This window comes from Arvicola amphibius, chromosome 6, assembly GCF_903992535.2.
Source record: "Arvicola amphibius chromosome 6, mArvAmp1.2, whole genome shotgun sequence".
Lineage (NCBI taxonomy): Eukaryota > Metazoa > Chordata > Mammalia > Rodentia > Cricetidae > Arvicola > Arvicola amphibius.
The window spans coordinates 29,064,168-29,091,369 of NC_052052.2; the positions used below are offsets into that span (position 1 = coordinate 29,064,168).

At 50.6% G+C, this 27,202-nt stretch overlaps 1 protein-coding gene across 1 annotated transcript; it reads right to left on the reverse strand.

Moving 5' to 3' along the window:
- Nucleotides 1-4,827: 4,827 nt before the first annotated feature.
- Nt5c1a (5'-nucleotidase, cytosolic IA) lies at nt 4,828-17,899 on the reverse strand. The gene is given in 11 exon segments (XM_038334392.1): nt 4,828-4,866; nt 4,869-4,895; nt 4,898-4,978; nt 4,981-5,082; nt 5,084-5,184; nt 5,187-5,202; nt 6,750-6,934; nt 8,725-8,847; nt 11,774-11,903; nt 12,278-12,445; nt 17,774-17,899. Coding segments are annotated over 11 exon segments (1,098 nt in total).
- Between the last annotated feature and the right edge of the window lie 9,303 nt (nt 17,900-27,202).

Here is a 27,202-nt window from a genome sequence, read left to right on the forward strand (position 1 = left end):
CCTGAAGTCCTTTTTGGCTCCTAGAGCGGCTCCCTGTGAGAGTCCAGGACAGTAATCCACAGCATGGAAGGAGAGAAAAGTTAACCACAGGCACAACGGAATGCCAGTTTGCAGTGCCACCTACTGGCAAGAGAGGTTTCTGCACCTTGCCTTAAGGTCAGAACACAGGACACCTGTGTAGTGAAGCTACCAGCCATGGGGCCAAGGGTGGTCCTCCTCCTCCTCCTCTTCCTCCTGGTCCTCCTCCTCCTCCTCCTCCGATTCTGCTGGAGACAGGTGAGAATCTGGCATCCTTGGAGCCGTACCACAGCATCAGAGAAGGAATATTAAAGACCACACCTGCCCGCTGGAAAGCAATGGTCCAGTCCACAAAGGCAGTTAGTAAACCAGGTTTGATCTTCCATGCCACCTCCACCTGGGACAGGCTGTCTGAAATGCTGCATGAAGGACCTGAGGCCAAGAGGTACTACCGTAATGGGTGACACCAGCTGTTGCGGCAGGTGAGACAGCTTGGCATGTTTGCAGTGAGTTCAGAAAACTTCCATTGCAAGGGTGGCCCGGCTGCTTGCGCCTCATACTTGAAGAAAATGTCTACCCTGTAGTGGAATCTGGCTTCTCATGCCATCAGCATCCTTCTGAGCCAAAGCCTTCCGGGGACCCTTGAGAACTTGTTTTCAGAGACCGAGTGAGAGGGCCTCGCTAGACTGGAGCTGCTGGAGTCAACACTGGGTGCTCCCCTTTACTCAAAGCCCGTGTTTCACAGCCATTCACTTTAGGGCTCAAGAGACCCATGGGGCCAATGAGGAACCAGCAAGGCCACCTGTAGCCAAGGTCACGTTCCTGGTCCCTCACCCGCAGCTTGAGAGGGGTGAATTCAGTTTGTGACTCAAATGTATGCATCAACCAACTTGTACAGTACTTGGGATTTTAAATCCTTGAGTGTCAGGAAGGGTTAGATAGTCGTTAAGTCCCCGTCTCTCCCGGCCTCTTTAGCTAGGGAGTCAATTCTGTCCTTAAATGCTTATGGAGGATGTAACCTTGTTTTGTCCCAGTGGGCCAGGGGTTTACCTTGATGCAAGGGGTCAGCGGACATTCTCTATAAGAGGGTGAGATAATAAGTATTCTTTTGGCTTTGGAGTTTCCATTGGTATCATCGAGTTCTGCTGCTGTAGTGTATCTATAAGCCCAGTGGACGAGGAGAGTTTTAAAACAACAGAAGGCTTCTTTATGACAACAGAAATGGATCCAATTTGGCCTCACCCCTTATTAGCTCAACTCAATGGTCTGCAAATTGAGTTTCACGCAGCTGAAGTTGTTTCAAAAGCTGTTTAGAAGGGCTGCCCTTGAGCTGATTTACATCACTGTCAGCAAGGCGGCTCGAACCAGAAAGCCCCTGCTCAAACGTGTCCCAGCTTTTCAACAAGTCAGCTTCGGGTGAGTTCTTCAAGTGAAGGCCTCAGAATGGAGCTTCTTTGACCACTGTATGGGAAATGATGGACACCTTGACCTTCTGACTCCTGCTTCTGCCTCTCCAGTGTTGGAGTTATAGGTGCGCACTGTCTTATCTAGCTTGTGCAGTGCTGTGGGTTGAACCCAGGCTTTTATACTCAGTAGGCAAGCACTCTGCTAGCTGAGCCAGATGCCCAGCTACATCTCCCTCCCCCGAAAGGAGTTCTGTAGTAATCTTAGCAGTCTCCATGCTTAACAACAAACAGAGCTACTTTCTGCTGAGTGGCAGTTCCACGGGGCCTGGGACTCGGTTGGCAAGCACCTTCTAGGAGGAGTGTTCTGCCAGGCCTAGGGATGTGGTGCTTCTAGCTGAAGGCGTCCAGTGTTCTGGGGGCGGTTGGCTCTTCTGCCCCAGTGCTGCAGTCTGAGGTTGGGCCTGGAGCTTTGATGCTCAGCTGGTTTTTAAATCTCCTGGTAACACAATAAACAATGCTTCGTGCTGCCAGGCTCCTCTTCAGCCCCCGAGTCCATCAGGGGGACTGTGTGGCTGCAGCTGGAGCCTGCCCCCAGGACTTCCTGCCTTTTAGTCCAGCCCCAGAAGCTTTTGTCCAGGCTTGAGATGCTCAATTTTGGTTTCGGTAATAGAATTTGGACCTTTCCGCGCTGCCCAGGGCTGTCTGCATCTATTCATGGTGTCTCCAGTGAAATCCGTAGCTTTTACTGCACCTTATCTTCTTGCTTCTGGCATGGTACCATTCCTGTTTCCTAAGAAACCTGGAAGCGTTTGTCATATTCATGACCAGGCCCTGGTCACTAAGCCTCCTGCACCCCAGCACATCTGGTGCTGTCTTCAGCCCAGTCTTTTTGACTTGGCACCCTAAGGACACTCTGTGAGCCTGCATTCTGCACATCTCTATAAGCTTCTTGTGACCACTGACTGAGCCTTGAGGAAGGGACCCTTCAAGGGGGTGATGATGACCTCATGGCAAGAAGGCTACTGTGTGATCTAAGGAAGGTGGAAAGTGCCCTGTGGCTGAGCTTCCTCTCTCACCCGCCCCCCCCTTCATTCCCTTGCAGCTGTTCTTAGGTTGCACAGCATCTCTGGTCTGTCATGGAGAACCAGTAGTGGAGAAAAGTCCCTTACAGACTTTGTTCTGCCCCCAGGCCCTCCTTGCTTGGCTGGAAGGGTCCTACTATAATGATGAAAATGACCCTGCGCAAAAACATCTTTGCTTTGTGCCCTCCCGGGTGCAGTAATGCCAGTGGCTCCATAAAGCAGCTCTGTCTATCTCACGTGCATCACCGCTTTCCAGGAACAATGTCCGCATGTAACAGATGGGAACCGCAGTTCTCCATATGCTGCACAGACGGGAACCGCGTCTGCATGCTGCACAGACGGGAACGTGTCTGCATGTAAACACAGACGGGAACCGCGGTCTCCATGCTGCACAGATGGGAACGCGTCTGCATGCTGAGACACAGACTGGAACCGCGTCTCCATGCTGCACAGATGGGAACTGCGTCTGCATGCTGCACAGACAGGAACTGCATCCGCATGCTGCAGACACAGAATGGGAATCGCATCTGCATGCTGCAAACACAGACAGAAACCCGCGTCCACATGCTGTAGAAACAGACAGGAAACCGCTCATCCACATGCTGCCAAACACCAGACCACAAAACCATTGTCTGCATGCTGTAGACAGAGAGGGGAACTGCGTCCACATGCTGCAGGACACAGTGCACGTGCAACCCTGTGTTTCTTGTTTGGCCCAGGCTGGGTTCTCATTTCCAGGAGCTCCTAAGCCTTCCTCCTCCTTCTTCCTGCAGCTGCTACCCTGAGACACACTGCCCAGAACATGTTCTCGTTCAGATCCTGAGTCAAATGCCTAGAACGGCAAGAGTAGAGTCTCTGGTTGCCCTTCTTGATGATGCTTTGGGTTTCCCCATTGGTTGAAATCCCCGTGGAGCCAGGCAATCAGTGCACAAAATACATGTCTGCTTGCCCCTCCCTTCTCGTCTTCTTAGAGGACCAAGCGTCAAGTCTTCCACCCTCCCTCTGAGTGCCAGGGCTGCTTAGCAAAGGAGGAGGTGACCATCACTCATCATGTGGAGAAGACAGGGCTACCTGGTTTCATGCAAAGGTGGAGTAATCACTGGCACCTCTCAGGAGGCCGGTTCATCCCAGAGTCCTTTGTACCACACCCCAGGGACAGCTCATCACCTCCAGGGTAGCTCTGGCTGGCTTTTCCTTCTCCACAGCAGCATCATGCTGGTGCACGTTCAGCACATCCCTCTCTAAGCCGGCAAGTCTTGGGTTCAGATAAGATCAGACCTGATACTTCCCAGTCTCCCTGCAGCAACTTGCCTTCAGACTCAGCCTGGACAATCACTTAGAGCCTGTGGTTTCTCCATATTTGGGGCTGGAGTGCTCTTTTGTTGCTGGGAGGCCTTTCTTACAGCATGGTAGGTGGCAGTGACTGGTAGACCCAGGACTGAGGTGAGGAGGTTGGCAGGCAGAACTGCTGAACTTTGCCTAAAAACTGAAAGCAAAGGAAACCACTAAAGCGCAATCCAGGAGGAGCCTGCAGTGCCCCCTGCTGGCTAGAGGAGGATTTCCACGTAGGGTACATTCCTCCCATCATTTTTTTTTTTTTTTTTTCCCACAAACCTTCCAGCTGGCAACCAGTCAGGTTAGCAAGTCACAGGAAACAACAGGTCACCCCGTGCAGTAGTTCCCGAGCATGGCGAGATATAGACAGGGCTGTGCGTATTTCCCATCTGATGGGCTGAAGGGCTGAGGAGCGAAGGTCTGGAATCGAGCCTATGGCCAGGCTTGGGCCAGAGGAAGGGCCATCATTTTTGTCATTCACTCACCTAGACAGAATGTTATCTTGTAATCTACACAGGTGCTATAGGAACCAGCAGCCCCGGAACAGGAGGATTCATTTAGGGCATCATCCTGTAAAACCAAGCTTTGACTAAAGGACAACTTGGAAACCACCTAAAAAGGGTGGGGGTGGTAAACTGAGGTTCACACAAAAGAGGGACTTAGATCATGCAGTCCATGCCTTAATCCACCCTCTCTCACACAATGATCTTTACATACATGTGACAGTTTTTTATCCCAAGCCTTTGGCATCCTGGCTTCTCTGACTGTGCCGCTCTCAGTCCTACCAATTTCTCCTGCTTCCTTGCTGATCATGGCGGGTTTTAGCCCAGCAGGGGACTGTGAGAATGCTGGCCCGGAATCCTAAATTCCTGGAGTATCTGAGCAGAGGAAGAGGGCCACAGGCAGGATGGTGGCAGTGAGGCGCCAGGAAAAGGTCACCAGATGAGGTTCGGAAGTATTGTCAGGGAGCCTACAGCGAGGTGACCCTACTGCTGTGAACCTAGAGTCTGCTTAGCTGCAGCCGCCCCCTCCGGGGTGTCTGGGCCACGCCCGTTAAGGCACATGGGCAGCCACTGTGCCCATCTCCTGTGCCCCAGCCACATGAAACATCTGGTCATCAAAGAAGATGTGTGGGCGGGGATCTTCTCCAGAAGGGGGGCCCTTGGCGCTCAGCTAGGAATAAGGCCTCCATCCGTCTCCAGGCCCCAGCTTCGCAGGGGTCTTGAGGGCGACGCCCCAGAAACTGGCTGCGCTGCGTGCTGTCACCAAGTAAGTACGAATTGGGCACTCCAGCCGCAGGCCTTTGGAGTAGAATTTCTTCTGCAGTCTACCAAGTGCTTCAGAAAGCCTTTTAGGGGGCCCTAAGGAGTTAAGGAGCACTGTAAGATCCCCCTGCTAAACATCTGCCCTTTTATCCTAAAGTGCCAGGCTGTTGGGTGGGAAAATCCGTAAATCTTTTCATTGTTTTGCTGTGCCTCTTCTGGCTACTGTGTACCGCAGGGCTGTAGGTACCGTAATCTGGGTCTATCTTACTGTGATCAGGGCGGGTTTTGTCAGGGCAACTGTTGCTAGGCATATCCATCCATGTCTCTTGCAAGCAATCATTCTGCAGCTCTGTAAGTGTGGTTGTCTGTGTTCATTAGCAAAGAAGGAATTAAAACAAGCTAGTTAGTAATGATGGCATGGGCATCTACCAAACCAGAGTGGACTCTTTATCTGTGAATATCTGGGCCAGATGGCTCAGTGTGTAGCTACTGACTATGAGCCGTCTGTGGACAGATGGACATGTGGCTCAGGGTGTTGGGCTCCAGCTTTCTGGGGTCAGGGGATGTGCCTACAGCAATAAAGCTACCGCAGGTATATAATAAAGAACTAGATGGTATAGAATGTCGCCCATTTTTAAAGCAATTGGAGCCAAGGAAAGTGAGCTGCTAGTCCTGGGGATTTCCCCTAGCTGGGTAACGTGGGGTAAGCAGTGTTTCTTCTGGGTTTTGTCAACCACTTAATGGGAAAGTGTCCTGCCCTGGGCACCCTAGATTCTATAAAAGCTTAAGTTGGAGCTCCCAAGCAAGGCTGGAGAATCCCATTGCTCCACCTCTAGGGAATTTCTAACAGGTTCAAGAACACGTTCTGTCTCAAGAGAGCCATTGAGAAGAATGAGGGCAGGTGAGGCTCTCTGAGTCACTGAATCAAGGCACAGTAAGAGGTGGTCCCAGGTCCACCACAGCCTCAGCTGCCCACACTAGGGTGATAGAGTTCTTCCTGTCTCCTGGTGACAGGTAGCAGGGTCTTCTGCAGGGGTAGCTGCTTACTCAGAAGGGGATTTAAAAATTTTTTAAAAAGAGAGCTGAGGTTTACAGGGTAAGGTCAGTGGATTGGGGAGGTGGCTCAGATTTTAGGGAGGGCTGGGGACTTTCAGAGAAGGATTGAAGACTCAGAATAGGGGTGGGTGCTTCTGAGAGGAGACGGAGACCTTAGAAAGGGGTTTGGAGGAACAAAGCAGGGAGGCAAAGGAGTCTTCAGAGAGATGCTTGGAGAGATGCTAGAGGCCCCAAGAGGTGGGGGATGGGACTTCAGTGAGGAGATGGGACTCAGTGAAGAGGTGGAGTCTCACTGAAGGGAGCCAGGGGCCAAGTGTGGGAGAGGGTTAGAACTTGGGAGGCAGAGGCAGGCAGAATACACAGAGAAACCCTGCCTTGAGAAACAAGAGAGGGGGAGGGGTAGGCTTGAGTCTTGGTAAGAGAACCTGGTGGAGCCGGGCGGTGGTGGCGCACGCCTTTAATCCCAGAAGCAGAACCTGGTGGGAATGTGGGCTAGCCTGGGTTTTGGCACTGAGCTGGGAGTCCAGGCCAGGCCGGGGTTACTGGGAATAAGGGACTATACGGGGGGTCCTGGGAGTGTGGATCACCTGCGCCAAAGGTTTGTTCTCGTGGGCCTTCTCATGCTCGAAGAATCTGTCCAGTCCATGGGCCTTGACAATGCGCTCTGACTCGTCAGAGAAGAGCACAGCGTCCCCATCGAAGGCCACGCGGAGCTGACTCTGGGACACAACCACGTCCCTGCTGGGGCTGAAGATGGTGGCAGCGGCAATCCCTGCACAAAGAGAGGTAAATGTTGTCTGCCTGGGCACAGGAGAAGGCTGTCCTTGTTCCACTAGCTTCCCCAGAACTAAAGGCAAGCGTAACAGGGACTCCTATTGAAAGCAGTTTAATTTAGGAGTCTGCGGATCCTGGCTATGGGTACGCAGCAGCTGCAGTGTAGAGGTGTCACTCTGAGGGTCCCCACCAAGGTCTAGAGACCGCCTCATTAATACTGTCTTTGTGGAGAGCTCCAGGGGTGACCTTGGGCAGGAGGACAAAGAGCTATTTATCAGCCAGCGTGAAGAAATTTGAATACTTTAACACTGAAGAAGATCAGGCTGGTGTGGACTAGTCAAACACCAGTCTTGGCTGGGAGCACAGGACTCCTACATCCCTGTTCTGTTTGGAGCTCTGCACCCTATATGAACCTCCAGCAGACAGGGAAGCATGCCTTGGTGGGGGGGGTGCAGACACTCCTTCACTATCGATGCCAAGTTACATACTTTCTCTGGACCAAGATAAAATTAAGGTTCTTTCAGGTCTGTTTGAGGCTGAGCTCTCAGGCTGCAGGAGGGATGGGTGGGTGTGGGCACCCTGTCTACAGCCGCCAAGCACTCAGGTACACTGATGTTACGTTGGTTCAGACTGTGAAATAATGTGCTTGGTCCTGGGAGGCAGCGTAAACTCCCTGTGATAGTGTATAGAGACTTCCTACAACCAGGGTTCCTCTGGGTGCAAGGAGGCCTGTCAGAGACCAAGGCTCCAGGTTAGAATCAGCTGAGTCCCCCTCCCAAGGTCGTCATCTCTCTAAAGGCCTCTTCTACCCTACTTCTTGGGAATCTAGGGTCATGGAGGTAGGCTTCCGCAGAGCCCTGGCAAGAGCTAGCAGTACAGGTCTCACAGTGGCTACTAGCCTAAGGATGCCCAGAGTATCAGGCTACCTACCTTCTCAGCTCTGTCAATCAAATGCCTAGATGGCCCAGAATCCCTCTACTCTGAACAGGACATTTATCTAACCACACCCCCTAGACTAAAAGCCAAATTCCACATGCACAGAGGCACTCATACAGGTTAGTTAGTTCCCAGACCCCAAACAAAGGGTGTGATGTATCTAGGGAAATGCCCTATGGGTCCTGGCTAAAGAAAGCCTCACCAAAGAAGGGCCAGTAAGGAAGGGGGAAGGGAGCAGATGACAAAGAAACCCTGAGTTGTCCAACCTGAGCACACATCCAGGCAAATGGGCAGTCAGTCTTTCCTCCTCCGTGGGCTCCTGTTGGGAGGACTGAGACCATGCCTGTCACTCCTTGAAAGGGCCACAGGGAATGAACGTCTCATTATCAATACTTGTAGCTGAGTCCCCTAATCTCACCTCAGCACGAGACAGTTCAGCTGTGGGAGATGAAAGCCTATCACTCAGGCTGGGCTAAATATGAATCTTCCCTCTTTTTTCATTGGCCCAGTGATGGATGGAAGCTTCCTGATCACACAGGAATCAGAACTTCCATCAGTCCTGAGGAATCTTAGGAAGCAGAAGCTTTCTGGGCTTAAGGAAAGTTTCTATGGAAACAGACGGCAAGGTGATGCTGACTGATGTACACAGTAGAGCAGGAGATGGGAAGGAGGATTGGTAGGGCTTTGCGTTCACTTTACAAGACAGATCATAGGATGTATGCACAGTTCCCCTTGCAGTTACCTTGGCAACCCCAGCGCTTGTTCAGAGCTTCAGGACCAGGCTTCTCCCCACTGGGACCCCTTTATGTATGGGCAAGTGTCCCCATATTCTCCCTCCTCGTTCTGACCTACCCTCATCAATGGCTTCTCGTACTTTTTCCGCATCAGCTGACAGGTAGAGGTTGGTGTGGTAGGCCTTGAGGTAGCAGATGGGGCTGTTCCCACCTGTCATGCAGAATCGCTCAATGAACAGGTCTGTGGAGGTAGAGAGAGCCCAGATGAGGCCCCAGAATGGTCTCTCTGTGCTTTGTGTGAGCTGTCTGGGATCTGAGTTGGGGAGGGGGCAGCAGAGTGCTTCTCTGTCTCCACCTGGCATTTCCCCTGCATCTTTCATTGAGGAAACGAATGGCCACTCATCTGGAGAAAGCTCCTGGTTCGCAGCCGCCCTCCTACTCAGACCAGAGCTTCCAGGTCACAGCTGATTGGACTGATTGGCAGAGTCTGGACCCAGCTGAGCAGATCAGAGTCCAACCTGGGTAGCTTAATCCCATGGTGGCAAAAACTGTGTAATAGTTGCTGACTGACGAGTGGCCGCTAGCCTCAGCCACTACCCGAGGACAGGACTGCTGTCCTCCTCACAGCCCACAACAGGCAAGGTTAATACCATCCCACAGAGGTTCCCCCAGGGCCCTACGCAAGCACGGAGTGCTGCTGATTTTGACTCTCAGCACCTGTGGTTAAATAGCGCTATCCTCGCCCTCACACTCAGAAATTTGAAATCAGTATTATAAAATGCCAGCTGGAGACTAAGGGTGTGGTTTAATGACTGAACACATACGGCCTACAAAGGCCCTGCTTTCATCCTCCAGCACCCAAAATAAGCAAATACAGTTTGAAGTAGTGAATGGGGCTGAAGAGATAGATGACTCGGTGGTTAAGAGCACTGACTGTTCTTCCAGAGAACCCGAGTTCAGTTCCCAGCACCCATGTGCAGTTCACCAACTGTCTGTACTCCAGCTCCAAGGCTCCGGATGCCTCTTCGTGAACCTGTCAAAGGGCCCCTCACAGGTGGTATGGCATTCACTAACAGACACCATACATAAAGGTTTGTTTTGTTTTTTTTGTTTACACAAGGTAGTAAAGCGCATGTTTTTTGATCCCAGTACTCAGGAGGCAAAGTCAGGCAGAACTCCGCAAGTTCTAGGACAGCTAGAGTCGGAGATGCCTGTCTTGAAAGAGAGAAAGAAAGGAAGAAAGAAAGAAAGAAAGAAAGAAAGAAAGAAAGAAAGAAAGAAAGAAAGAAAGAAAGAGAAAGAGAAAGAGAAAAAGGAAATGGTGGCACATGTCTACAATGTCTGAAATTCCAGTACTAGGAAGGTTAAGACTCTCAAGTCTAAGGCCAGCCTGGAATACATAGTAAGATCCTGTATCAAAATTAAGTTAAAATAAAATGAACACCTAACTGGGTTGTTGGCTGCTTGAAATGAGAGTTTGTAAAGCTATAAATATGGATGAGTTCGTGTTGGTGTTTTTTCTTTATGATTTATTTATTTTTTATTTTATATGCATTGGTGTTTTGCCTGCATGTATGTCTGTGTGAGAGTGTTGGATCTCCCAGAACTAGAGCTACAGACAGCTGTGAGCTACCATGTAAATTGAACCTGGGTCCTCTGGAAGAGCAGCCAGTGCTCTTAACCATTGAGCCATCTCTCCAGCCCCTGGTTTCTCTGTTTTACAAACGTCATGTGTTTGGGTGTTTGGCCTGCATGTGTGTCTATGGACCCTGTGCATGCCTGGTTGCCTGTGGAGGCCAGAAGAGGGGCTGGAAGTGTTCAGATTTCCTGGAACTGTAGCTACAGATGAAAACTAAGGAATATGCTTGCTAAATAAGTGCAAGGGTCCATTTGGCCCGGAGAGAATACAAGCCCAAGAGAGAGTGCCAGGACTTGGATTCTGGCCTCTCTGGGTCCATTTTTCCTTTCTGCTCTGTGGTTCTGAGTCATCCTGGAACCGACGGTGGCCCCCTTTGCTGGAAGCTTGCTACGAGACACTAAGAACTTTCCATCAAACCTGTAGCAAAAGGAGACTGCACCCTTTCATCCTGAACAGCCCCTGATCTCCCATCAGTCTCATGAAGCTTGCTAGAGAAACTAAGGCACAGAAGCAGTAAACACCTCTCCTTTTATACAGGGGGCAGGGCCTGTCTCGTGTGGGTTGTAACTGGCTTGTGCCAGCTTGCAAGAGTCAGCTATTAAATATCCAGGAATTTTATGAGCCAGTTATGTTGATCAACCATGGGTAGCCAGAAATCGGCCATGGACGACATCCTGTAAACGGGCAGCATTTTCAAATCAGTTTTGTTTATCCTTACAGGTTTTCGCCAGTGTTTGTTTTTCTAGACAAGGTTTTTCTCCCTGTAGCCGTTGGCTGTCCTGGACCTACCTCTATAGATCAGGCTGGCTTTCAACTCAGCGATCAACCTACCTCTACCTCCCAGGAGCTGGGATTAATGGTGTGTGCCACCGTACACAGTATTACAGTCTTATTTTTTATTTATTTTTTTTTTTGAGGCAGGGTCACGTGTAGCCTAGGCTGGCCTCACTGTGTATCTGAAAATGTGCTACTCATTCTTCTGCCTCCGTTTCACCGACTGCACAGCTGCTGGGGTTACAGCTTCATATGCCACCATGTCTTGGCTGTTTGCTTTTTAATGTGGTACTGGTAGCGGGGGGGAATCTAACCAAGGACTTCACGCATGCCAGGCAAACACAATTAAGCCACATCCCCAGCTCCTTGTTTGTTGTTTGTTTTAAAACAGGGTCTCATTTATCCCAGACTGGCCTTGATCTCACCACGTAGCCAAGGGAGACGTCTAATTCTTGCCCCCATCTCCCGAGTGATGGCATAAGATGCATGCATTGCTATACCTAGGTTTTAAGCAGTGTCGGAGATTGAGCCCAGGACTTTCTGCCTGCTAAGCAAATACCCTACCAGCTGGATCGCAGCCTCAGCCTTACATGTTTTAAAAGACCAGATTAAAAATACAATACGATGCCAAGTTAGTAGACCATCACTGGGTTTAGGAAGGCAGTCTGTAAAGCCTAACCCAGCCTGACCCTGCAGAGGTCAGGGGACGTGTGTGGTAGGGGCATCCCATGGTCACCCCCACCCCCATGCCTACCGTAGTGGTTGATACTGTTGATGAGACGGACTCCCACTTGAGCATGGTTGTTGGTCATGAGGACAATGTCAAAAACATCTTCGCTATCGGGATACAGCTCCCGTAGCCGCTTGTTCACAGCCTCCAAGGCCTGGGAGGGAGAGAGAAAAGACCAGGTCAGAGTCAGGGAAAGATGAGTGGAGTTGGCGGCTAGGGATCCATTGAGAAAGGAGAGGGGAGGCCAGGGATAGGCGTGATTTCGAATGAGATCTGTGCACACCACCATCCTTTAATGCCACAATTCCACCATTGTGCGGGTTGTTCACTATTCAGCTACTCAGAGGCACTTCACTAAAGGCAGATGAAGGGGAATCGATCCTCAAGTTGGTTACCCATTCTGGGGCTCCATCAGTCCCGAGGACTTCCCACCAAGTCTCTCAGTCCTCTAGCTGTGGGGTTTGCCTCTACCAGGCAGAGCTTCTGAGGGAGGCCTCCTGTGGGCTGCTTCAGGAACTGGCCCCTCACCTTCACAAAGGGGAAGGCTGGCCCGGGGCTGAAGGGCTCATTCTCATGCTCCAGCTGGTACCGCACGTACTCCTCCACCCCTTGCTCCGTGTAGATCCTCTGCTCCTCGTCCATGCGAAACAAGGCTCTAGAGGACACAGCGATGGTGACCGCATTCTGAGGCTTTGGCTACAAGAGGGACAGTGGGACAGGCCGTTACTCAGACTCACTCTGAGGCAGGTGTATTCTGCGAGCCCTTCCTGGACCCGGGGACGTGGAGAAGGCCAAGGCTCTGCTCCAGAGCAAGTCAGTCTTGGGCAGATGTCACTCTGGGTTGGACCCTGCTGGAGACCGGCTCCTTATTACGGGTGTGACAAGAAGGAGGGCAGGCCCTCAGGGAGTGTGTAATACTGCTGGCCATCTGGATACCACGGAAAATGAAGACAATGCATATAGACAAAGTAAGGCCGCACTGAGATGACTCCCAAATGGTTTCCATCATGAAAGAAGGGCTGTATGCCGCCAGGAAGAAATTAGTGCCCAGGAACACAGTAATTATATAAAAATTTTTAAAATCTCAGCTTGAATCTGTTTCCTGAGAAATCTGTTTCCTGATCTGCAGACTCACGCATCTAACTGCTCCAGTCAACAAACAGACCAACAGACACCCCAACTTATAGCTCCTGAGGTTGAGTTCCCCACCCTGACCCCCAAATCCAAACCCAACCTCCCCCTCTTTACTGCGTCTGGTGCTCAATGCCCCAGCTACTCATCCAGATCACCACTTCACAAACAGACAACCGGAGCCAGGAAGTAAACCTTCACCCCTCACTCCACTCCTTTCTGCGTTGATTAAACGTCCAAGTCACCCATACCCGGAATCCATCCGCTTCTTCTCCTCCTCCATAGCCCAGGCCACCATCACCTCTACCCTTCCCACATTTTCAGAGGGTCTGTCTAAAGTGCAGACACAATCACAGCTCGCCTGGTCACACCTAGTCTCAGCGGTACGGAGTCAAGCAGACAGCCTTTTCCACAGAGCAAGAAGACTTCGCAAGAGTCCTCTACTTCCTTTCCACTCTCAGCTTCCCCTTACCCAGCTTTGCTTAGCCTCACCTTTCTCGTGTCTTCTTGCACCTTCCCCTTTGTCCTTTGACCCTTGAACCCGGTGTTCCCTTGCTCACTATCCTCACTCTTGCTCACTGTGGCGAATATGCTATTCCCCGCATCCTCTGTCTAGTTGACTCGTGCCCTCGCTCTGGAGCTCCTCTTCAGTTGGTTCTTCTATGGCATCTGCTGAGGAAGGGTTCTGTTAGGAAGACATGGCCCCTGCTCTCAGAGTTCATCAGGGCACGGGGGAAGACAGGAGGACAGAATCCAGAGGCAATGGGATGGGAGTATATAACAGACGGGGGAAGCAAGGTCTTGATGACCAGTTTGCCTTGACTATTCCACATGTGGGGATGTAGCTAGAAGTTAGCATCTTTAAACGAGAAAACGGACCCCAGTCTTCTGGTTCCTTAATTTTGGACACCCAGACTCCAAAACTGGAAGAGAGAAATTTCTATTGTTTACAGTGTAAGTCATTCAGTCTGTGCCACTTTGATACAGTAACCCAAGCGGACCAAGACATCTGACTTGGGTAGAATGGGGTGAGGGGAATGCCACCATGGACAGCAGCTGGACCCTGACTGATTTGTGGGGAAGACCAGAACATGGGCGTGTAGGAAGCTCATGGACACCCTTTCTCTGACAATCCTAGGGTCATGATCCTTTACAGTTGAGAAGACATGGGTTCAAACTGAAGCCAAGACTTACAGGTGGACTTAAAACTCTGGCTTGTTTATGATAATCTTGTGGATGATGTATTCCACTCACGTGGCTAGGCTCCAAAACGATTGGCAGCATTGAGTGATGCTAAGCTGGGGGCACGTCAGGAGGCAAGACAGGTTTGGTCTCTGTCCCCAGGGAGCTTCTGGCCCATTCTCCATGCAGAGACTCCTTTAGAAGAAGGAGCGAGGAGCCTGCCACCATGGACAGCGGCTGCAGAAACAGACTGTAGGTGTGTGGGGACTGAACAGACATCACTTCTCTGTGATCTGTCTGGGCAGCTCTAGAAGCTGGGCCTTTATGGAAATGCTTTATAAACTGTGCTGTGTGGCTGTGCAGTAACTTCAAAAGCGACAGGTGATGCTGAAGATTTGAAATCTAACATCACTTACTTTATAAACACACACACACACTGAGTGCATATATGCGTGCGGAGCCCAGAAGCAGGTGTCAGTGTCTTCCTCTATTGCTCGCCACTGAATGTTTTGAGACAGGATCGCTCTCTCACTAAGGCTGAAGCTCACTGACTGGCTACACTGACTGGCCAGTGAGCCCTGCGCTCCAGGGATCTGTCTCCACTCGCTGACTCATACACACCATCACACATGTAAATGCTGGAGATCCAAACTCAGGCTCCTTGTGCTTGTGCGCCAGGCACTTTATCGACTGACCCATATTCTCAGTCCTAAATTCACTTAATTTTAACGAATTTAAGCTGCTTAAATTAATGGCCAGTGAAGCCTCAGAGCCTCAGAATAGGAATGGAAAACCCAAAGATTTCTGCAAAGTCGTGTAGCTGACCACAGCTTGTGTTGAACTTTTTAACTTCAGCCAAGATGGTGTAGGTGGCCAGCGGGGCCACTAGAAGATAAGAGTGCAAAGGTGCCCCTCCCCTCTGAGGTTCAACCCAATCTTGCCAGTTTCTGACCATCTGTGTGTCCATTTGTCCATATTGGGTTGGGAATTTCTCAACGTCATCAGCACTTGGGAGTCTTAGAGACAGAACTGTCATTCCCTTCTTTTAGCAACTTCCCTGGACACAACCCAGCTTCCCTTCCCATATTTTAGAGGAATGATGAGAAGCATCGTGTCCTCATCCTGGGATGTTTCGTGGTTGGGTACTCTTCTCCTAAAGAACAATGGTCCCCAGGAGAGGCCCCTGCCTCCTGCTCATGTCACTCTGATTGTCCAGCCTCCAAGTGGGTCTGAACAGACAGGGTCTGTGCAGAGCCCGGAAAAGCTGAGCCCTTACAGACTGGCCCTTTTATGCCTGACCAGGTCTGTTAACACCCAAGCCATATGTTGTAATGTATGCCAAAATCTGAACATCCACTTCAGGCTAGGAACTGGGTCAGAACAACCTAGGGGCTCAGCCTGGGGATACTGAGCTTTAGGAAGCCATGGTCTTGTCAGCTCTGAGACTTAGCTAATGGCTGCAGCTTCAGGTGAAGGTGAAGAATTAACAGTGGGTAGCCCAGGGCCACTGGCCTGCCCAAGGAGCTTCCACTTAGACCAGCAATCTGTCTCTTGCACTCGAGATAGGAACATAGCCAAGCAAACTGCTATTTCTGGAAGGACATAGGAGGGATGCTCGGGAGAACAGGACGGCTCTGGGTTAAGGCCTCTGGTGGCCTTCACTAGGTTAAATATTTCACTCAAACTCCTGGGAATTAAAATGAGCCCAGACAAGGCCCTGATGGGACCCATGAGGCTTGCAACCCCCAAAATAGCCTGTGGGAAGAGGGGCTATGACAGGAAGAAACAGGAGCTGAGAACGCCACCTAATCAGACGAGGGTTCAAGGGCAGAGGAAGGGGCCGTGACTGACATGGCCTGGTTCTCAGAAATGGGTTTTGGAACACTGAGGACTCACTCCTGTTTTCCAGCGTTCGTCCCTCCCCATCCCTCAGGCCAGGACATTGGCCCAGGTTTGCATCTCACTGGCCCTGCTGTGGCCAGACCCAACCTCAATCCACCCGAATAGCAGGCCAGTGTTCTCTTTATAAAATGAAAGTGGAACCAAGTTAATCTCTGCTTAAAAAAATAAGAAAGATCCTGCAGCAGTCCCATTATGATTGTCATACTTTTAAAAGGTAGGTTGATCTTGTTTTTAGTCAAGTGAATCCTTAGGCAGAATCCCAATATGTAATATGAGCCAACAATATAGTTGCTTTAATTCTATCTTAGAACTCAGATGTGATAGCTACCTACCTACCAACCTATCTACATGAATGTATTTGTTACAAAACTAACCAATGGATACAACTTTTGGGTAACAATGCATTTCAAAGCAGGAGTTAGGGCACTGCCACAGACTCAAACTTCGTATCCAGCCAATTTATTTTTATGTTTCTACACAGCCCCAAGAAAGCCCTGGTTCGCACCACTAAACACCTGAGAATGGGAAAAGCTGCTTTTTTTCAGTTATTAAAATTATTTTTTTAAAAGAAGAAAGTAAATAAATTGGATTCACGGGTCTGAAGACTGCCTGAGACATGGGATTCCACAGAACCCAGTAGGAAAGCCTCAACCCACTAAATAAGATGCATCCTTCAGGGCTGTCCCTGGGCTGGGAGCCTTCTTGGGTCCTTGTAAGACTTCTCCCAACAACCCTGCATTTCCCACACAGTACAGAATCTGAACAAGGCCCTTGGCTCCAGAGACAGCTCCTTGTTTTTCAACCATTCAGTCCCCCTTGGTCCAGGAGGCCACACCCACTGAAGACCAAAGCCTTCCCGGTGACAGTGGCCCCCTCCCCTAAGATCCCACAGTACTGTGAGATCTTTTACCTGAACACCCACCATCTCTGTTGCCTCCGTAGGCACACTGCAACCTCCTGAGACAGGCAGGGCACAGCTTAATCTCAGTAACCAGGATGAGTGAAGGCCCGCCTGAGGTGACAGTGGAAAGCGTGGCCTTCTGGGTAAAGTCACTGGAGTGAAGCGGTGGGATGCTTTAAGGTCAGTTACTGGGTCTAAGGTAGTGGCGTGAACAAGGCCAATGTATCACGAGCTTGTCCAATAGAGGAAGAGGAATTCTTGCCTCTGCGTGAAGTTGCAAAGGGCTGATGCCACCATTGTGATTTCTGTATTATTAATGCCCACCACGAATCAGAAGCATTGTCTAGGACACAAGGCCTAGCGTTGGGAACGAGGCCCTGAGCCTGGAGCAAGTAACAGTTTCTTTAAAATGCAGGGAAAGCGATCCCTCTGATTCCCCAGGGCATGGGTCTTCAGTTAGAGCCCAAGCACCGAGGCTTGAGTTGGGAAGCCCAGCTGACCCCACAGACGCTAGAGACCTGAGAACACTGAGCAGCGGGCTTCCACTTCCCACTGAGCCCGGGCGCTGCTGCCAGGGTTGCTGACCAGCTCTGTCAACAAGTGCGGTCCCGGAGCGCTTCAGGGGCTGCCAGCGCCGTCGGGGAGGGGACAGGCCCCTGATGACAGCATGGGGGAGGGGGGTTCTGGCGTGGAACCTGAGCCCGGGATGGGGGAATAAACCACTGCCACCAGAGCAGAGCTCCCAAAATAAACTGGAGCCCGAGCCAACTGCCGGGCACATTCTGGGGCGAAGGAGCTGTGTCCCCTCCGGGAGGGGCTCCACGAGTCCCTTTCCAGAGGGCTTGAGACCCCTCCCTGGAAGTTGCCCCTCCAGTGTCCCCCCCGCCAAACCCAAGCCCTGCTTTTACCGATTTGGGTTTCTTCTTGGGCGAGAGATTGTCATAGAAAGTCTTGGCCTCCTCCCAGCGCGGCGCCGCAGCGGTTTCTGCCCCTGGTCCGGGTTCACGGACCTCCCGGGGCTGTCCGGGTTCCATGGTTCGGCTCGGATCCGATCCGGCCAGGCGGGAGCAGGTGGCGGCGGAGACGCGGAGCTCGCAGAACTGGATTGCGGGAGGGAGGCGCGTCCCGGGCAGAAGAAGCAGGCGGGCAGGGCTGGGAGGGAGTGCGAGTGAACCCGCCCCGCCCGCTCGCTGCGGGTGGGGGGGACAAGTAGATTCAAGGGGCCGCTGGCGTTTAGGGGACCGCTGAGCTCTGGTTCTCCGACTGACCCGTGTCTGAAGCAAGTCGCCGCAGGTGCCGCCTGCTCTCTGGAAAGGGCCAGCTGGAGCCGGACTTGTAGGGTGCTGCGGATTCAGGGTTGTAGGGATGAAGTTCAAGGGCACCGAGAAAGGAGGAAACCTAACAACTTTCCTCTAACACAGTGATTCCCAAAGCAGAAAATAAATAGGTAAGTACTCCTCCAAACCAACAGGCCCCTTGTCCCTTGGATGCCAGCATCCTCGGACCCTGCTCAATCAGCCGCCTTTTCTCAAATCCCGGCCCATCCTTGGACCCAGGGAAGTGGTGGGCAGACAACTCCGTTTATGAACAGGGTGCCTTATTGCAGGTGGGGGCAAGTGTGGGACTTCCACATACAGGCGAAGGGGCTCTTGAATCCAGGGCGCTGTTAAACTCTCCTGGTGGGCGACGCAATCAAGAGAGATTCCAAGAGACTCTGAAACCAGATTCATGTCGGCTCCCCTGTACACCGGCAGAGGGCGTGAACTTCCAGGTCCCGGGTGCTGAACTCGGGGTGGTTAGTGACTGACAGTTGTGAGGTGGCTGGAGGAAGGGAAGGGAGGAATGGGGTCTGGGACCCTAAGAATTATAGCCTAGCATTTTAGAATTTCAGGGTATTGTCCACGCTGGTGAAGAGCCCTGTGTTATCGGTTCCAGGGCCCAGCCATCTCTCAGAGTTGAATAGGATACCCTGAAAAACATTAGCCTAACTGGGGGCTTCCTTTGCCTGGGACCTGGGAAAGAGTGGAGCAGTGTCTAGCTTCCGCCGTGCCCCAGGAGGAACCAAGTAAATCTTGTTCTGTAGCTGCTTCCTCCTGACGAAACATTCCTTCCTGAGAGGTTCGGAGGCCCAAGAAACTTACAAGGATCAGGAAGCTCAGGAGATTTTAAAGACTTGGGGTTCCTTCCCAATGATATAAAGGGCAAACCAGAAGAGGCGAGCACCTTTGGGGCTGTAGCAGCCTGCAAGCTGAATGGGAACCCCAACCTTACAGCTTTTCTGAGTCATCACCCGTGCCGAGCTTTTTGGTGAGGCTGTTTCCCCCAGTTGCCCAGATTCTTTAAAGAACCGTCACCCACACACCTGTATGTAACCCCAGTGAGCTCACCGGCAGGCTGGACTTGGATTACATCACTCTGGGTGTTGCCTTGTATCTGGAGAGAGATATCTCTCTGGAAAAGCAGTAACATAGATCTGGGTGAGAGGAGAGGGGAAATTAAGAAATAAAAACAAATGGGGGGGGGGAAGTAGTTTCCGATGTATCCATTTCCAGACTGGAATGGATGGGGATGAGTGTTTTATTTACATAAAAGTAACCCATCCCCAACAATTCTGATTTATGTGACTGGCTTGAAAAGATGACCTGGGCCAGTCAAATTTCTCTTTTCTTTAGAATGTGGAGTTCGGTGGTCAGCCTCCAGCACGACTGAGGATGATGTGTAGCCATCTCCCAAAAGGCCTGGATGAGCCTCTGCAGAGTGTTAGAGTCCTTCTAAAACAGAGCGTATGTGGTCAGAGAAGTCTCTGTGGGTGGATATGGGCAAAGATGGACAGAGGACCCCATGAGAGAAACGGGCTGCCCGTGTCTCCAATACTCAGGGACCAGCACGGTCTGAGACTGGGTTGATCATTCGCTGAACTTACTGACTGATATAGTGTTGGGAGCAGTGAGAGCCCAGATCCTGAATTTCTTGTAATCCCCTGATTTGAGTGCCTACGAGACCTTCAGACAACCCTGTTCGCGAGCTTCGGGCAAGGGGCTGGAAGTTAAAATACACAGACACACAGACAGACAGACAGAGATACAACGACACGGGTCATCCTTGAATTCCCCAAGAATGCCCCCTTTATTGTGTTCAGGGGGGACAGGTTATATAGAGATAGCCACGCCCCAGCCAAACCCACCAGAAACCACTCTGCCATCAGGAACTCCTGAAGGTCTCGTGCTTAGAGCAGCTGTAGGCACTCAGATCAGGGGATTACAAGAAATTCAGGATCTGGGGCCTCACTGCTCCCAACAATATAGGAATGGCTGTGTTGCCCCCTTCTGGGCAGTCATAGGGATGCTCTGAGATTTGTTGGTTTTTGCTGTTGTTGTTTGTTTGTTTGTTTTTAATTGTTGGGTTTTGCTGTTTTCGTTTTGTTGTTGTTGGTGGTTTTTGTTTGTTTACTTGTTTTTGAGATAGCATCGGCTTCTGTAGTCCTGACTGTCCTGGAAGTCCCTACATACACAAGGCTGGCCTCAAACTCACAGACATCCTTCTGCCTCTGCCTTCTAAGTGCTGGGATTAAAGGCGTGCGACACCATGCTGGGTTATTCCATAGGGGTTTTGATTGGGAATAACTGAGCAGATGAAAGGATACAGAGAAGCCAGTCTAGGTCAGTGACGTTGGAGAGAGAAGGGAGGGGGTGGAGTGGGGAGAGAGGGAGCAAGCAGTGGGAATGAGTGGAACGTTGAGCTTCTGGATCCGGTGGGACCTGAGCTTCTAATTGTGTGAGTCAAGAAGCCATATTTGCTTGAGCTTGTTTAGCTTGTATTTTTGCTCATGTTTTGTTTGTGTTGTTTGTTTTTAGACGAGTCTTACATCATAGCTGAAGCTGTCCTAGAACTCACTATGTACCACATCTTCACGTAACCATTGCTCCGCTAGGCTCTTTACTTCTTACTCTCCACCAGGCAAGACCCTTGGCTTGCCAGCCCCATTCACAGTCTGGATTGGGTTTACTCCATAGCTGAGAAATCAGTGGCCTCGATGTCAGCATATTTGAGCTCAAGCCCCCGAGGCAGAACAGCAAGTCTGTGAGCCTGCAGCTCCATCTTTTGAGGAAAATCATTTTTTTTTTTTGAGGCAGATCATATTTGCCACTTTGGTGTGGCTGTGACAGATTACCTGGCGGAAACAAGTTAAAGGACTTAAGAGTTTACTTTGGCTTGTAGTTTTAGAGAGCTCAATCTAGCAAAGATGGAGCAAGCACCTGTTGCTTCTGGTTTCACGAAGAGGCAGAGTGTCCTGGCAGTGGGACACTTCTCATGTGGACCAGAGGGGCAGGGAAGGTGACTCGGGGCACTATATCCACAAGGATCCACACCTAGTGGCCTATATTCTCCAGCTAAGTTCCTACTTCACATCCAAACCATGAGAGACTTAAATGTGCTCGGCCTGGGTATCTGGGAACCATGCAGGAAAGTCAGCTGACTGCAATGGACCCTGTAAACATGAGGGGCTCTTATTGGAGGACTGCAAGGCTTTATGAAGATTGGGGGGAGGGACAGTGGCCCAGAAAGGAGCAATGGCTTATGGGAGTACATAGGCCTAAGAGGCCCCAGGGAAGGGATCCTGGGTGGCACCAACACAGGGAGCAGGAGGAAAACGTGACCTCAAGGATTATGAGGTCAGAAGGTGCCAGATCATGCAGGGCCTTGAGGAATATTTAAGGAACAGATTGTAATGCAGGGGAGGGGCCCTTGAAAAGATGACTTAATAGGAGGTGCGCTTTAAAAATGCCACCCTGGCTTGGAGGCGAGGTGGAAGGCAGGATGGAAAGTAGGAGGTAAACCCACCTGCCTGGTGAGAGATTGAGGGATTTGTCAAAAAGGCAACCAGGGACCTGTGCATCTCCAGGGAGGTGGGACTGGACTTCCCGTGCGTCAGCTTTAGGTTTTCCAGCTTCTGAGTCAGGCTCCTGAGCCACCTCCTCTGGCTCATGGTTACCCCGAGGCAGGTTAGTCCCTGTGCCTTCCACTGTCCTAATTGCTTCCTGCCAAGAAAGCTGCCTTCTCCAGGTGTCCTTGAGGCAACCCTCGTAAAAGCAATGGAGCGGCTCAGAAAGAAGCTGGTCCCTCCACCTGCCACTGCCCCTGACCCCCTCTGGCTGTCCAGGGGGTATTCTGAAAAGAGCTTTTCACCGCTTCCTTCCACGCTGGGTCAGTGTAGGAACTCTTCAGGGTTAGACTGAGTTCCTGAGGATGGTGGGACAGGTTTGTACTTCAGTGATTCTGCAAGCAGGGCAGGTGAGGGCTGAAATCCATCACACATTCTGCTTGTTAAACTGAGAGAACTGGGATGACATTTGTGCAAAAGGGGAATTAGTCTTTCTCTCTCTTGGGTCTCACTGTGTGAACTCTATGTAAACTAGGCTGGCTTCTGCTTCTCTCTCTCTGGTTTTTGCTTCTCTCTCTCTCTCTCTCTCTCTCTCTCTCTCTCTCTCTCTCTCTCTCTCTCTCTCTCTCTCTCTCCCCTCTGTGTGTGTGTCTGTCTTTTCCTTCCTTCCTTCCTTCCTTCCTTCCTTCCTTCCTTCCTTCCTTCCTTCCTCCCTCCCTCCCTCCCTCCCTCCCTCCCTCTCTTCCAAGACTGGGTTCCCCTGTGTAGCCTTGACTGTCCAGGAACTCACAGAGATCCACCTGCCACTGCTTCCCAAGTACTGGGATTAAAGGCGTGCGTCCCTGTGCCTGGCCATATGTTTCTAAGGAATTCAAAGGTGCTGTTTGCTGCTTAGCTACACACTTCCTTTCACTCAGAAGAGCGTCTCTTCTCCATTTACACAAAGGCAGCTTCCAGCCATCGTCTGGCTCTTAGCCATCAGTTACTATCCACTCATTTGGATTCTTGGGATACCTTCTACCAACGTCTCCTGCCATTAACGTCCTCCCAGGAATGATGAAAGACTCCTACAATCCCAGGGCTCAGAAGGCTAAAGGAGGATTAGGAGAGTAAGGCCAGGTTGAGCTACTAAGTAGTAGACCCTGTCTTAAACAAACAAAATACAAAGTAACCATTACCCAGCGACTCAAAGCCCAGTGATCCCAGGGTTGGAACCGGAGAGGCCCAGTTGCCACATTTGCCAGTTCTAGTTTGGAAGCCAAAACCGGTTCTTATGTATTTTATGTATATGAGCGATCTTTTGCATGTATGTTTGCATGACAGAAGAGGACATCAGACAGGAGAGGGCAACAGATACCACACTATAGATGATTGTGAGCCACCATGTGGTTGCTGGGAATTAAACTCAGGACCTCTGGAAGAGGTCAGTGCTCAACCACTGAGTCATCTCTCCAGTTCCAAGCCCAGATTTTTTCATTTTTGCTTCTTAGACAAGAACTCATGTATCCCAGGCTGGGCTTGAACCCAGTAAAACAGCCTAGGATGACATTGAGCTCTGAAGCCTCTTGTTTCCACCTCCCAAATGCTGAGATTATAGACTTGTACCACCATATCCACTTTAAGCAGTGGGGAGGAAGGATTGAACCCATGACTTTGTGCATGCTGAGTAATAGTCAGCTAACTGAGCTACATCCCCAGCCTGGTCCTCATGTCCTGAATTGCCTGCCATTGGGACCCTTTGTGATCTGTGTCCCTTTTCCTTTGAAGTAGCTGAAATGGGTTGTCATGCTATATGACTAGATTCCCCACCAGACCACAGACCTAGCTTGACCCTAAGGAGGCTCCCAAGGTGCTCTGTGAACTCCGTGGGCCTCTTTCCTGTGGCCCCACCCTAGCCCTGCCCAACCAGCTTAGGAATGAAGAGGAGACATTACACAGTCACACCTTTTATTCATTGTCAGTGGGGAAAACACACACCACACGGCACAGGATTAGTCAGTGAAGATGGTAGCTGTGGGCGCAGCTAGAAGCGGCACATTGGAGGTTAGCGGGGGGGGGGGGGGGTCTGCCTCCTCCCTGCTGTTGCTGGAAGGCCCTGGACCTGGTCAGACTCCACTAAGCAGAGAGACTCACGCATCCTGGGAGGCCCTGCCCTGACCCCACACTCTGACAAAGCTAAGAAGAGAAAACCACGGAAAGTCTAGAAAAAAAGCCCATGTCTCTCTAAGACTTTCAAATTGAGCACATGAATTATTTCTTTCTCTAAGAACAATGAAGGAGCTATGTAAGAAATGTATTCGTAACCCTATGGTGATTTCCAAAGTCAACACAAAGCCTCAGTGATCTTTCCTCAAAGATCCTGGGTGGATCCTCAGGAAATAACTTTTGCTTTACTAAATTTTGTGTAAAAATATCAACAGTGTTAGCTTATTCCTGCCCTGCCTGGGAGGACCCGCTTTCTTTCCTCTCTTTCCTTGCTCCCATGACCTCCTGTGTGAAAAGTAATTCTGCTGCTGAACCTCCGCCATTGCCAGGGCAGAGAAGAATTAGTGTCTTTGCTAACGGGCTTGTTTTTGTTTTCTTCTTCTTAAAAGGAAGTCAGTAATTATGCAGCTGCCCGGATTGGAGTGGCACCTGAGCTAAGCAGCCTACGCGTATGAGTCTTAGAGATGAGAAATAAGGGACTCATCACTTAGCCAGAGAGGATGAATGAGGATAGCAGGTATGAGGAGGCTGAATCTGGAACCAACGCAATTCGCAATTCACAGAATCCCTGGAAGAGGATACAGAACCTCAACGGAGAACTTGGGTCTATCAACGCTTTGACTGCCTGTGTGTTTTCATGTCTGTGCAAGTCATGCATAGATCTCTGCTAACCTTGTGCTTCGTGCTAAGTGCTTCTCAAGCTGGAGCAGAGATGGGAGACCTATCGCTCTTCTCAAGACAGGGACGGGTGCTCTACCATATGGTCTCCTGGGCACACAGTGCTCTAGACACCCAAGAGAGTGTGGGAGCAAGGTCTAACCTGCCTGCGGCTCCTCCCATCAGCAGGAAGGCAGAGAGAGTGTTGGGCCTGCTGAGCTGTCTGAAACCCTTGGCAGTAGCAAATACCACCCATGGACAGGCATCCCGAAGCCTGGAGTGATCAGTCACACGGAGGAACTTGCCTACTAGCTTGGAAAAACAAAAGCGATTCTCTCAGGGAGGAAGAGAGTGGGGAAGACAATGTAAGATGCTTCTGGAATTTGGTTAGCAGCCTACAAGAATGGCATTGGTCTATGCAAAGCCGCCCAGAAGCAGAAAAGAAGATGCTTGAAAATGGAAAGACTTCAAGTTCCTCCTCTTTTTTGGAAGACTATAGCCTCAGAAACTTCTTGGCAGGAAGCTTCAGAAAGACAAAAGTCAATTTGTCCTGCAGTCAACATCTGAACAAACAGATACAGAAATGAAGAGGGCAGAGAAAAGTCTCTTAGAGAACCTTGTGTTCGAGTCTCAGCATTGTGTTGTCTCCTGACTGCTTGCTCTCACACAAGAGACCTCCCCACCTTCAACCCTTAACCTTAGCTTCTAAGCCTGGCTAAAGGTCCCGAAACTTGCCATCTCTCTGGACAAAATGAGATGCAAGTAGAAACAAGCCTTTGAAAGCTGAGGAATTCTGGTCGCCATGAGTCTGGCTAGGTTCAACATTTAGGGGGGAAGGAAAAGCTTGTCACTAGGAAATTCAGGTCCCAGCTGAGCCGGGATGTTGAGTGGTGCTGATGACAGCACAAGACGTACTTAATAGGCAGCTCATGAGCACTATAGAACAGCCCCAAGAGGCATCACCAGATAAACACCTGCTAGCATCATTTGAGGCTATGAATTCCTCAGTCTCACCATGTGGCCTGGATAGGCAGGACCGGAAGAAGGCCGTTTGCTACCTCCAAATGCCTCAAGGAAGGAAGGTCTGACAGAGTTTTGGTCCACGGGTCAGCATCTCCAAAAGTTTCTAGCAGCAGGGAGGTGAGCATTCAGGAGTGAGAGAGAGGCAAACAGCATCCTTCCTGCAGGGCAATCTCCACCACAGCACGCCCCAGCTTCACAGGCTTTCTCTACTCCCACCCTGACTGAGAACACGAGGCAGTTTTTCCCAGAAGTTCAGGAGGAAGTCAACTGTCATTGCACGTCAAAGCTAACTCCTGATCACAAGCACAGGCGAGATGAACGTGAAGGACTGGAAGAAGCAAGATAGGTTTCTCTGGAAAGCATGCAACACAATAGTTAGCTCCTAGACCCCAAAGTTCAGAAAGCCCAGCTGTTGAGCCTGGAAGGTGATGGATTTGTTCTCCTGGCAGATCTAGGGTGGAGGGGTCAGAAAAAGCCTTTCTCATGGAGTACGCCCAGCATATTTTTAGGCATTTGGTCCATACATGCCACCCAGAAGCCCGAGCAGTGACTGGGTGATCCTTTTCTTCCAGCTCCTTCTAGCGGAGGCTGTGAAGGAACAAGCCAGTCCCTGAAACCAGCCAAACTCAGAAACAAGCCGCTGAGATGTGGGACATGAGCTGCTTGGGCTCAAGGGAAACCTTGTCTCCATCTCTGATGCCAGCACCCAAACCGTGCAACAGAAAGTCACTTGTGGAATTGAAAAGGGGCGAGAAAAGGAAGTAGCTGAAGCAGCAGGGACTGCTGATGGGCAAGCGCAGGTTCTCAAAGTCTGCTGGTGCCCCCACCCCTTTTCCCTAAACACTTCCCCCCCTTGAAAATTCGCATTTTTATATCCATTTAAGTCATTTTTATAAGAAACCAAGTAATATAGAGTATATCTTAATAGTCTAATAAAATGATCTTAGCTCTTTGAAAGGGCCCTAAAAAAATAAATATTACATAAATTTTTACTTTTCTTAAAATTTCTACCCATGTGGCACCTAAACTCCCACAGGCTTTTCATCTGGTCTTTCTGCAGCCTTGGGTTGCACAGCTGGAGGGCACACTTGTTCCAACAACTTGCCAGCTGCCTTACACCCTCATCTCTGCTGTGTCCCACTAAGACCTCAACCCTTGGAAGTAGTCTCATTACCCTGTGAGCTTTCAGAGGGCAGGGAATGTGTTTTTGTAAACAACCGTATTCTTAGCACCTTCAGGTGCCTGGCATTGAACAAGGACTCAACAAGCATTAGCTGAAGAAAAGGACTCAATGAACGTTCCCAAGGGTGGGGCCAGAGGAGCCAGGTAGAGTCAAGGGGGGCAGGGCAGAGACCACCTCTCAAGGAATCTGCAAAGGATAGACCTAGTTTGGTCCTTTGACTGGGGGCCTGTGGGGCCACACTGTTTATTTAGAGCAGAATCCTAGGAACAACAGGATTGCCCTCAGCCCCCTCCTTAACCTCGCCTCTTGGGTCAAAAGCCAACTCCCCTAAGCCCAAAGGATGTTGGTCCTAGGCCAAGGCTAGAGGTGGAGCTAGAGACAGACTAT